General features: G+C 42.4%; 1 protein-coding gene across 13 annotated transcripts in view; it reads right to left on the bottom strand.

Annotated features, from left to right (window-relative positions):
- Nucleotides 1-12,486, bottom strand: part of LOC115113126 (mitogen-activated protein kinase kinase kinase kinase 3-like) — a 65,089-nt gene that overhangs the window by 13,073 nt on the left and 39,530 nt on the right. For 7 of the 13 annotated variants that reach the window (XM_065012758.1, XM_065012759.1, XM_065012760.1 and 4 more), the window contains exons 3-13: nt 7,271-7,361; nt 6,845-6,909; nt 6,481-6,536; nt 6,344-6,391; nt 6,163-6,205; nt 5,953-6,025; nt 5,599-5,730; nt 5,175-5,237; nt 4,988-5,069; nt 4,775-4,891; nt 1,032-1,110 (exon numbers count right to left, since the gene is read on the bottom strand). In XM_065012758.1, the coding sequence (XP_064868830.1) occupies nt 1,032-1,110; nt 4,775-4,891; nt 4,988-5,069; nt 5,175-5,237; nt 5,599-5,730; nt 5,953-6,025; nt 6,163-6,205; nt 6,344-6,391; nt 6,481-6,536; nt 6,845-6,909; nt 7,271-7,361 (849 nt within the window). Of the gene's footprint in view, nt 1-1,031; nt 1,111-4,774; nt 4,892-4,987; nt 5,070-5,174; nt 5,238-5,598; nt 5,731-5,952; nt 6,026-6,162; nt 6,206-6,343; nt 6,392-6,480; nt 6,537-6,844; nt 6,910-7,270; nt 7,362-10,478; nt 10,500-12,486 lie in introns of all 13 variants that reach the window. The other 6 variants (XM_029640401.2, XM_029640390.2, XM_029640399.2 and 3 more) reach the window with 1 other exon arrangement.

Here is a 12,486-nt window from a genome sequence, read left to right as displayed (position 1 = left end):
ACTGGTCGATTTGGATAGAAAACACTCTAAAGTTTCCAAAACCGTTAAAATAGTGTCTGTGAGCATAACATAACTAATTTGGCAGGCGAAAACCTGAGAAAAATCCATTCAGGAAGTAGTTTTTTTATTTGTATTTTTCTATTCAATGCCATTACAGTATCCATTGACTTAGGACTCAAGTTGCAGTTCCTATGCCTTCCACTAGATGTCAACAGTCTTTAGAAATTGTTTCAGGCTTCTATTCTGATAAATGAGAGAGTAAGACCAGTCTGAATGAGTGGACCCTGCCGTGTCACAGAGCTTCTTCATGCGCAATCCCGAGAGCGCGCCTCTTGTTTACCTTCTATATTGACGACGTTATTGTCCAGTTGAAATATTATCGATTATTTAGGCTAAAAACAACCTGAGGATTGAATATAAACATTGTTTGACATTTTTCTATGAACTTTACGGATACAATTTGGATTTTTTTGTCTGCGTTTGAGCCTGTGGATCACTGAAGAAAAAACGCAAACAAAACAGAGGTTTTTGGATATAAAGAGAAAAGGAACAAAAGGAACATTTATTAAGTAAATGAATGTCTTGAGTGCAACCATATGAAGATCTATTTCTGACTTGTGTAAATCTTCTACTTGGCTGATTACTGTTTGTAATCATTTGTCTGCTGGGCCATGTTCTCAAATAATCGTAAAGGTATGCTTTCGCCATAAAGCATTTTTAAAATCTGACACCGTGGTTGGATTCACAAGAAGTTAATCTTTAAATCCCTCCATTCCTATGTAAAATATGTTTTGTTTTCTGAATTTTTATAATGAGTACTTCTGTATTTGGCGCTCTGCAATCTCACCTGATGTTGGCAAAGTGGGACGCTAGCATACCAAAAACAGCAGACTGGGATAAAATGGAATAAACCATAGCCACAGACTGAATGGAATCCAGATGATTCACAAACTAAGCATGATTTGTAGTCCAGGAGTAGGCTCAATCTGGGTCCGGGAAACAGGCCCTTAGTCACACATATAGAAACTTACAGTTGATCTCAGACAGCGTCTTCCCTTCCCTTGTGCTCCTGCTGGTGGAGCGAATCCGATGGGGAACAGACACTGGAGACTGTCCGGAAGAAAAAACATACGACCTTAACAGACAAGATCATCATCATCACGCACAAAAAACAAAAACTGCATTCCTCAGTCCAATAACTGTAGTCTTATTAAATCCTGTGCGAACTTTGCTACATGGTAAAAAAAAAAACATTCAACATCACTCTCATTGAGGGGAAAGGAGAGTGCTGATCATAATAGATCTTACTGTCTCTAAGATGTGTATATTTCATATGTTCTCAATCTACAGGTGTCTCAAACCCAGTCTGGTTTTTAGGGTGAGAAGGGACTGAACCCGTTCTGACCTCTGACCTACACTACATTACCAAAATTATGTGGAAACCTGCTCATCAAACATCTCAATCCAAAATCATGGGCAATAACAGCCTCAACTTTTCTGGGAAGGCTTTCCACGAGATGTTGGAACATTGCTGCAGGGACTTGATTCCATTCAGCCACAAGAACATTAGTGAGGTCGGGAACTGATGTTGGGCGATTTGGCCTGGCTCGCAGTCGGCGTTCCAATTCATCGCAAAGGTGTTAAAGTTCTTCCACACCGATCTCGACAAGCCATTTCTGTATGGACCTCGCTTTGTGCACGGGGACATTGTCATGCTGCAACATGGAAGGGACTTCCCCAAACTATATCTTCAAAGTTGGAAGCATAGAATCGTCTAAAATGTAATTGTATGCTGTAGCGTTAAGATCTCTTCACTGGAACTAAGGGGCCTAGCCCGAACCATGAAAAACAGCCCCCGACCATTTTTCCTCCTCCACCCAACTTTACAGTTGGCACTATGAACTGGCGTATGTAACATTTTCCTGGCATAAGCCAAAACTAGATTCAGCCATTGGACTGCCAGATGGTGAAGCGTGATTAATCACGCCAGAGAATGTATTTCCACTGCTCCAGAGTACAATGGCGGCAAGCTTTACACCACTCCAGCAGACACTTGGCATTGCTCATGGTGATCTTATTCTTGTGTGCGGCTGCTCGGCCATGGAACCCCATTTCATGATGCTCCCGACGAACAGTTATTGTGCTGATGTTTCTTCTAGAGGCTGTTTGGAACTCGGTAGTGAGTGTTGCAACCGAGGAACTCAACGGTCCCATTCTGCGAGCTTGTGTTGGCTACCGCATCACAGCTGAGCCGTTGTTTCTCCTAAGGGTTTCCACTTCACAACAGAACTTACAATTGACCGGGACAGCTCTAGCAGGGCAGAAATTTGACAAACTGACTTGTTGGAAAGGTGGCATCCTATGATGGTGCAACATAGAAAGTCACTGAGCTCTTCAGTAAGGCCATTCTACTGTTAATGTTTGTCTATGGAGATTGCATTGATGTGTACTCAATTTTATACACCTGTCAGCAACAGGTGTGACTGAAATAACTGAGTCCACTAATTTGAAGAGGTGTCCACATACTTTTGTATATATAGTGTATGAGTCAGGGACAATGAGAACAATGACCCAGTCACAACAAGCTCCATGGCAGCAACAGAACACAGCATAGACAGACCGCACTGAAAGCAGGCAAATAAACCATGGCAACGCAAGGCAGCAATAGATGTCTTAGCAACAACACATGCAGATTAAGGAGAGCTCAAATTCACATCAGTGGACATTCCTTTTACCAGTCTTCTGAGACCAAACGCATACTAATTTACACATAACATACTTAAAATATGTTCTTCAGTGATTTGTTTTTAACTTTCCTATTGAAAAGTGATATCCCAAGCACCAATACAGTCAATTACACACACACTGAAGAGTAAACATTTTGAAAACTGAAAACTTCAAGGAGATGGTTTGTTGGGAGGTCGTGATGTCATCAGCCTGCCCCTTGCTTGAGGACCAATAGAGGAGCAATAGAGAACAAAAGAGGTACTTAACAAAAGACGTGGCAAAAGATGTGTCAATGTAAATGGTCTGGGTGGCCATTTAATTCATTGTTCAGGAGTCTTATGGCTTAGCGGTAGAAGCTATTAAGGAGCCTTTTGGACCTAAACTTGGCCCTCCGGTAACGCTTGCTATGCGGTAGCAGGGAGAACAGTTTATGACTTCGGTGGCTGGAGTATTTGACCATTTTTAGGGCCTTCCTCTGACACCGCCTAGTACATAGGTCCTGAATGGCAGGAAGCTTGGCCCCAGTGATGTACTGGGCCATACACACTACCCTCTGTAGCACCTTACAGTCGGATGCCGAGCAGGCTGTGACGCAACCCGTCATGATGCTCTCGATGGTGCAGCTGGAGAACATTTTGAGGATTTGGGGACACATGCCAAATCTTTTCAGTCTCCTGAGGGGGAAAGGGGTTTGTCGTGCCCTCTTCACGACTGTCTTGGTGTGTTTGGATCATGATAGTTTGTTGGTGATGTGGACACCAAGGAACTTGAAGCTCTCGACCCGCTCCACTACAGCCCTGTCAATGTTAATGGGGGTCTAATCGGCCCGGCTTTTCCTGTAGGCCACGGTCAGCTCCTGTGTCTTGCTCACGTTGAGGAAGAGGTTGTTGTCCTGGCACCAGGTCACTGACCTCCTCCCTATAGGCGGTCTTATCCTTGTCGGTGACCAGGCCTACCACTGTTGTTTTGTCAGCAAACGTAATGATTGTGTTGCAGTCGCGCTTGGCCACACAGTCGTGGGTGAACAGGGAGCACAGGAGGAGACTAAGCACACACCCCTGAGAGGCCCCCATGTTGAGGATCAGCATGGCAGATGTGTTGTTTCCTACCCTTACCACCTGGGGGCGGCCCGTCAGGAAGTCCAGGATCCAGTTGCAGAGGGAAGTGTTTAGTCCCAGGGTCCTTAACTTAGTGATGAGGTTTGTGAGCACTATGCTGTTGATCGCTGAGCCGTAGTCAATGAACAGCATTCTCACATTGGTGTTCCTCTTGTCCAGGTGGGAAACGGTACCTCAGTTTGACCTCATCTCAGCATATCAATCAAGTTCTAGTTTCTATATGTTTATGCACTAAACACACCCTTGGCCTAGCTAGACAAATCACAAGCTTGTTAACATTAGCTTTAACAAACGAACGCACATACAAAATAGAAGGTATGTACAACATGTAACAAACATGTATATACACAAGGTGTGTGAGAGCGAGACATTAAAGTGTTACATATAGTATGCCATCTGAATTTATTCTCACAGTTTAACTGTGCCCCTATTCATGCCTAAAACACACCCAAAACACTCTTCAAAATCCCTCATGCAAATACATTTAACAAATGAAGTAACAGCAACTCCATAAGCAAGGTTCAATGACGAGACCCAGTCCAGTCTACCTGAGCACACACAGACCGGTGTTAGTTAGTTCTCTGTTTCTACAGGTACTGATCACAGTGGTGCAGTTGTAATGCCGGCCACATTGGTACCTTCTTGCGCATGGCAAAGCGAGGTGCTCGCCGAGCACCTGGGGTGATGGGAAGGAAGTGGCCCATATATTTAAACTGAGGAAGAGGATGAAGAAGAGCAGAGAGAAAGGTAATGGAAAAGGGAGGAAAGATGTAGGACTCTGACAATTAAGAGATCAGCATGATTGGACGAACTAAATGCGTAGAGACCAATGAGGACAGGTGTCAGTCTTATCCTGCTATTAGATTTGGGAAACCTGAAGAGATGGAGAGGTTGGAGATGTGGGTTAGGGTGGTGGGGGGTGACTCTACCTCTGGTTCTGGGTCGTCATCGTCAAAGTCGTTGTATGTGGTGTGGTCTGGGTTGTTGGATTTGTCCAGCAGTTCGATGGCCAGGGTTCGACTGAGAGGCTGTGACACAAACGGGTGCTGTGGACACAGGAAGGGGACGCGAGGTCACAGCCTACAGACACTCTTATCCTGACAGATACTCATATCTAGTGTTTCCCTCTAGACTGGGAGTACCTGTAATAGTTTCTCTGCTGTTGGCCTCTTCTTGGGATTTTTCGTCAGGGACAATTTGACAAAATGATGGAAATTATTTCCCCTTTCATAGGAGATAGAAAATATACATGTCAGAGCATTTAAGTTTATAATATGAAGAGAAAATTGTTAACCTGAGAATTAAACCTGTTCCTCACTATTCACTTACCATTTCACTTTGTCTTTCAATTTGGGTGGCTGGAAATTACTCTTTGTCATCAAGAAAAGGGCCCTAGGAAGAAAGGAAACAGACTTGGTTTCTAGAACAAAGTACATTAGTCGTAACAATGTGATTTCTAAGTAAATAGAGGAATCTACCACTGGGTGGTTTGAGCCCTGGGTATAACAAAACATTATCTTCATTTTTAAGTACATTGGTAAACAGTTTATAATAGCAATAAAGCACCTCTGGGGTTTGTGGTATATGGCCAATATACCACAGGTAAAGGCTGTATCCAGCCCTTAGAACAGCCCTTAGCCGTGGTATATTGGCCATATACCTCACCCCCTCATGCATTATTGCCTAAATAAATATCCAGCATCACAGTCATAAGGCTTAATTCGCACATCCCCCTACAAACACACAGACTCACCTCATAGGGTGCAGGTCGAACATGGGAGGCTGCAGCTCGGCAAGCTCGATAGCTGTGATGCCCACGGCCCAGATATCACACAGCTGGTTGTAGCCCCCCTTCCTCTCCACGGCTGCCACCTCTGGAGCCATCCTGATAGGATGAGAGGAGGGAGGGAGGCGAAAGAGAAAAAGAGAGAAAAAAAACAGTACTTATGAGGCATAGACCAACAATCACTCAAGGCAATCAAATACAATCATAACACTGTCCAGAGCAATATGAATGGTCTGTCACAATAAGTCAATGAACCATAACATCATGGCAGAGTCTATCCAGAGTATGACATCGAGGGGAGGGGCCAGGGGAGACGCTCACCAGTATGGTGTTCCAATGAAGGACTTCCTCTTAGCCAGCGTGGCAGTGATCTGTGCTGATACACCAAAGTCAGCTAAGGAGGGAGAGGGAGGAAAATGAGCAAAAAGATCAGATGTATTGTGAGATCTCATTCTAATAGGTACTCAAGGTGAGGCTTTGGGAACTAACATGTCTGATTGAGGGGAAAGTAGTGGTTGTCCGTGGCCTTACCTAGTTTCACATAGCCGTTGTCTGTCAATAGAATATTTGCTCCCTATGAGGAAAAGTAATAGGGCCAGGCAAAAAATACCATCAACATTTCAGAGATATCTTTTGCAAAGATGAGTAAGGAGTGAAAGGCAATCGTCTCTACTCAAAAGCATGCTTATTACTATCACTGACATGGCTTTACCTTAATGTCTCTGTGCATTTTGCCTTTGTTGTGGAGATAGTACAAACCCTGTAAGTAAAAAACAAACAGCAAAACACGTTCTCATTCAATCTGACCCATAGATGCCCATGGCACTGGCAGCAGGGGTAAAAACATACCTGGAGGGTTTCCCGTGACATATACGCAATCTGAGACTCAGACAGAGGCCCCGTCACTGGACAGAAGGGAGGAAGAGATGAGAGTTTAGAAGAGCTATCCAATGTGTATCAAGCAATTCATACACAATTTAGAGTTCAACACCAGTTGATTCACTTAGAGTGCTATTTACTGTGCTGGCTGACTGGCTTAAGTGTGTGAGTGAAAAATGTGGATATTGATTGCAACAAGCTTTCATTTATTGTGCTTCATGGTCTGTTTTTAGATGAAAACACAGCTATTCTGTTAGGGTGACTGTGAGCATGGGTGAATGCATAGGTTGCCACAGTATGAGCGAGTTTGTGAGTGTGAGAATGTGTGTCCTACCATGATAAATATCCTGCAGAGATCCTCCTCCGCAGTACTCCATGCTGATCCATAATTTATCCCTCCTGGAGAAGGGAAGTGATACACTCCCTGTCAAAATCCCTCTCAACAGACCACAAGTCAGCAAGACTCAAAGCTAGAGCTGGGCAATACATCTAATTAATTTGAATTTTTTTGTATGTATTCCCGCTTGTTCTCATGTTGTCTTTTTGGTCTCTTCTCATTCGCTCCTTTTGTGCACCTATCCATTTGCACCAGAGACCTGTATATAATGACGAGATGCTCACGTCTCCGCCCTAACAACGGGAATGGTCGTCCAAGCTTAGATTCAAAATAAGCGCATGAAATAGCTGTATTATTTGAGTCCAACTTCAGAGAGAGATGTACTGTCTATCCATACCTGATCTATCAGTATGCCAGTCTTACCGGAGATAGCTACCGAAGTAGGCCACGATGTTGGAGTGTTTGCAGTCCTTCATCATGATGATCTCCTGCTGCACCACCTCAAAGTCCTCACCTGTCAATCAAATAGTCAGTCAGCCGATCAACATGTTCATTATTACATGATCAAGCCATAAAGCGTTAGCCTGGTGGCTAGATCCGTTTGTGCTTTAGCCAACTCCTCTGACATGTTGTCGTCATGCCGTACAACAGAGATGGCAGTTTAAGCAGAAACAGACATGGCTACCAGGCCAATACAGCAGATTTTCATCTCAGGATACAAACACCAACACGTTACATCATTTCAAATTCATGCAGATGGTAAACATGATAGAACTTGTTTTGAGGCTGTAGTGTCTACAGTAAATATATTGATGCAGGAAGTGAAGGCACTGCAGCACTAACTGCATCAGATCCAGCTATTTTAGGACGCCTTCAAAACGCTGGGACATGACTAAGAGCCAGGACTTATACAAAATGACAGCACATCTCAGCATGGATAAAATAGCTAAAATACCATTTCAGCGGGGTACCAGCTTAGAAGTAATCTTATTTAAATGTCAAAACGTCTATTTCTCCATATACATTTGAGTAATTTAGCAGACACTATTACCCACACAGGACCATCTATATGCTGTATAGACTTTTAAAGTGAGACACACACATCCACATACAGTACACTCACATCCATCCACACTCAGAACCATCTTTGACAACAGTCAGAATGGATATGGGTGAATATTGTTGAGTTGGCATCTCCACACATGGGCCTACATAGCCCCCTTAACGTCATCACATCCTTTGACCCGAGGTGAAGCGCTACCGTCTGATGGATACCCTGGCTTGGGCTCTGTGTGTCACATGTCAAGCCCTTCAGATCTGTGAATGTCTAAGCGAATTAGTGCCCTTCCTGACCCATATCTCCAAGGCAAAGCTCTGTTACTATGGTAACGAGTCTGACCCCAGGGCCCCAGCAGCTATACTGATAGGAATTGTTGAAGCACATAGTGGACAAAAAGGCATACATGCTAGGACACATCTACAATCATTCACATAAGCCTTATAAACTAGTTATGTATGGAGAGGTTTAACCCTTTCCAGTCATTAAAACCTGCTATAAATTCATGTGGGACAGTTGGCAAATTATTAAATCATGCCAAACCCTGAATAACCACCTATATCCTTCTAGTGCCCTGAGCTGTCAAGCAGCCACACAGCTTGCTAATTGCTAACACTGTCACATGACAGGTGGGGCTACAGTACCTTCAGAAAGTATTCATATCCCTCGACTTATTCCCCATTTAGCTTTGTTAGCCTGAAATCAAAATGGATTACATTTTTGTCATCACCCATCTACACACAATACCCCATAATGAATGTGAAAACATGTTTTGTTTTGCGCAAATGTATTGAAAATGAAAAACAGAACTCTGTCATTTACATAAATATTGATATGTCTGAGTCAATACATCACCTTTGGCAGCGATTACAGCGGTGAGTCTTTCTATGTAAAGTTTAAGCTCTGCAACACCTGGATTATACAGTATTTGCACATTATTATTATTTTTATTCTTCAAGCTCTGTCAAGTTGGTTGGTGATCAATGCTAGACAGCCATTTTCAAGTCTTGCCATAGATTGAGACAATTTATGTCAAAACTAACTAGGCCACTCATGAACATTCAATGTCATCTTGGTATGCAACTCCAGTGTATATTTGGCCTTGGGTTTTAGGTTATTGTCCCACTGAAAAGGGGAATTTGTCACCCAATGTCTGTTGGAAAGCAAATAAACAGGTTTTCCCTTTAGGATTTTTCCTGTGCTTAGCTTTATTGTGTTTTTTATTCTAATAAACTTGCCGATGACAAGCATACCCATAACACGATGCAGCCAGCACCATGCTTGAAAATGTGAAGAGTGGTACATTGGAATTGCCCCAAACATGAACGCGTATTCAAGACAAAGTTAAATTTCTTTGACAAATTCTTTACGGTTTTACTTTGGTGCCTTATTGGAAACAGGATGAATGCTATGGAATATTTTTATTCTGTACAGGCTTCTTTCTTTTCACTCTTATTTAGGTTAGTATTATGGAGTAACTACAATGTTGATCCAACCTCAGTTCTCCTATCACAGCCATGAAACAAACTGTTTTAAAGTCACTATTGGCCTCATGGTAAAAATCGATGAGTGGTTTCCTTCCTCTCCGGCAACTGAGTTAGGAAGGATACCCACATCTTTGTAGTGACTGTGTGATACACCATCCAGAAGTGTTCTTAATAACTTCACCATGCTCAAAGTGATATTCAATGTCTGCGTTTTTACCCATCTACCAATAGGTGCCCTTCGTTGCGAGACATTGGAAAACCTCCCTGGTCTTTGTGGTTGAATCGGTGTTCGAAATTCACTGATCGACTGAGATAAAGATAATTGAATGTATAGAGGACAGAGATGAGGTAGTCATTAAAAATCATGTTAAACACTATTATTGCACCCAGAGTGAGTCCATGGAACTTGTTACGCAAATATTTACTCCTGAACTTATTGAGGCTTGCTATAACAAAGAGTTTGAATACTTATTGACTGAAGACATTTCAGTTTAATGGGGTATTGCGTGCAGACAAGTGACACAAAATCTCAATTTAATCAATTTTTAATTTAAGCTATAACACAAAAAGGTAGAAAAAGTCAAGGTGGGTGAATAATTTCTGAAGGCACTGTATGTCCTCCAGCTATACCACAGTGTTTATACCCCGATGCTGCAGCATGACAACTTGGCTCTGTGTCAGAGATGGCTGTGATGGGTCACCGCTCAAGCACTACAAAAGGGCAACAAAAAAGGAAAAAAATAAAGAAATAAAATTCATAGGTTACAGCACAGAGGTAAAAGGAGGATTGTAGGGCAAATCCTGAATGAGATCCAATTGCCGTTTACAGGCTTTTGCCTAAATCATGCATTGACGTCAATAAGATCTTGACATGAACATTTGGAGTTGTGCACGCGGATCTCCGAGGACTCGACCCTAGGAGAAGTAAAAATAAATCTGAAGATGAAGTGCAAACACAGTGCCGTGTTATTAGGCTTCGATGTTTGTCTTTTAATGCGGAAAATGACAGGTGCACCGCTGCAAAGGCTTATCAAATGAAGCTCAAGATTCTTTAAAACCTGTGTCAAGGTAATGATACATAGCTTACCAGTGGAGGAGTTCATAATCACTGAGAGGAGCAGAGAAAGAGAGATTTCAATTGGATAGGAAGTATTTCACATGAAACATTTCAGGAGAATTGATAATCCTCACTGCAGGGTTCAGTCATTCCGTTCCTGCCTTTGAAATCCATACCCAGCCCATCAGATGCTCCGTCCTGCATAACTAACATTCCAGACAATCAATCACTTAAGACTGAGCCAAAACAGTACTAAACACTGTTCTGGCATGCATACACACACTACTTGAAATACTATATAATTTGATCTGAGAAGTTAAGCAAATTTATTGCACCCAAATTGGCCATTTTAAATTACAGGGTTCGTATAATATTCAATAAATGTATTACCTAAGATTCAAATTGGACCAAACATTTTTCAAACAATTATTAGACATTACGAATACAAAGAAATTGTAAAAAAAAAAAAAAACACCAATGGACCCCCACCCCACCCCACCCAAACAACACGGAGAATTTATACTATATACATGTCTGACAAGTAGTATCGAGCTTTGGCTCGGAACATTGTTTCTTCATGCTATGTAATATACAGTGCATTCGGAAAGTATTCAGACCTCTTGACTTTTTCCTCATTTTGTTACGTTAGAGCCTTATTCTAAAATGGATTAGATTGACGAGGGAGGGGGGGGGGACGACGACGACGACAATCTACTCACATTACCCCACAATGACAAAGCAGGTTTTTAGAAATGTTGCAATTAAAAATATATATATTTTTAGTGGAAACATTTACATAAGTATTCAGACCCTTTACTCAGTACTTTGTTGAAGCACGTTTGGCAGCGATAACAGCATAGAGTCTTCTTTGGTATGACAAGCTTGGCACACCTGTATTGTGGGAATTTCTCCCATTCTTCTCTTGAGATCCTCTCAAGTTATGTCAGGTTGGATGAGGAGCGTCGCTGCACAGCTATTTTCAGGTCTCTCCAGACATGTTCGATCGGGTTCAAGTCCGGGCTTTGTCTGGGCCACTCAAGGACATTCAAAGACTTGTCCCGAAGCCACTCCTGCGTTGTCTTGGCTGTGTGCTTGATGTCATTGTCCTTTTGGAAGGTGAACCTTCGCCCCCAGTCTGAGGTCCTGAGTGCTCTGAAGCAGGTTTCATTAAGGATCTCTCTGTACTTTGCTCCGTTCATCTTTCCCTTGATCCTGACTCGTCTCAGTTCCTGTCAATGAAAAACATCCCCAGAGCATGATGCTGCCACCACCATGGTTCACTGTAGGGATGGTGCAAGATTTCCTCCAGGCGTGATGCTTGGCATTCAGGCCAAAGAGTTCAGTCTTGGTTTCATCAAACGAGGGAATCTTGTTTCTCATGGTCTGGGAGTCCTTTAGGTGCCTTTTAGCAAACTTTGGTGTGGAGGCCAGCTCTAGGAAGAGTCTTGGTGGCTACAAACTTCTTCCATTTAAGAATGACGGAGGCCACTGTGTTCTTAGGGACTTTCAATGCTGCAGAAATGTTTTGGTACCCTCCCCCAGATCAGTGCCTCGACACAATCCTGTCTCGGAGCTGTACGGACAACTCCTTCGACCTCATAGGTTGGTTTTTGCTCTTACATGCACTGTCAACGGTGGGACATTGTATAGACAGGTGGCTACCTTTCCAAATCATGTCCAAACAATTGAATTTCCATTCCATTTGCACAACAGCATGTGAAATTTATTGTCAATCAGTGTTGCTTCCTAAGTGGACAGTTTGATTTCACAGAAGTGTGATTGACTTGAAGTTACATTGTGTTTAAGTGTTCCCTTTATTTTTTTGAGCAGTATATAAAATGGTGTGTAGACAGCATACGAGTAGAAAAGGTGTTTACAGCAGTAGTTATATATATATAACTAGAAAATGGTATATACACAGTACCACTAAAAGATTTGGACACACCATTCAAGCGTTTCTCTGTACTTTAATTATTATTATTATAATTTTTTTACATTGTAGAATAATAGTTCAGAGATCAAACTTACAAAATAACAT

This window comes from Oncorhynchus nerka, linkage group LG28 (genome assembly GCF_034236695.1).
Source record: "Oncorhynchus nerka isolate Pitt River linkage group LG28, Oner_Uvic_2.0, whole genome shotgun sequence".
NCBI lineage: Eukaryota > Metazoa > Chordata > Actinopteri > Salmoniformes > Salmonidae > Oncorhynchus > Oncorhynchus nerka.
The sequence above is the reverse complement of the archived record's forward strand: the minus strand, read 5'-3'. Positions and strand labels throughout refer to the sequence as shown.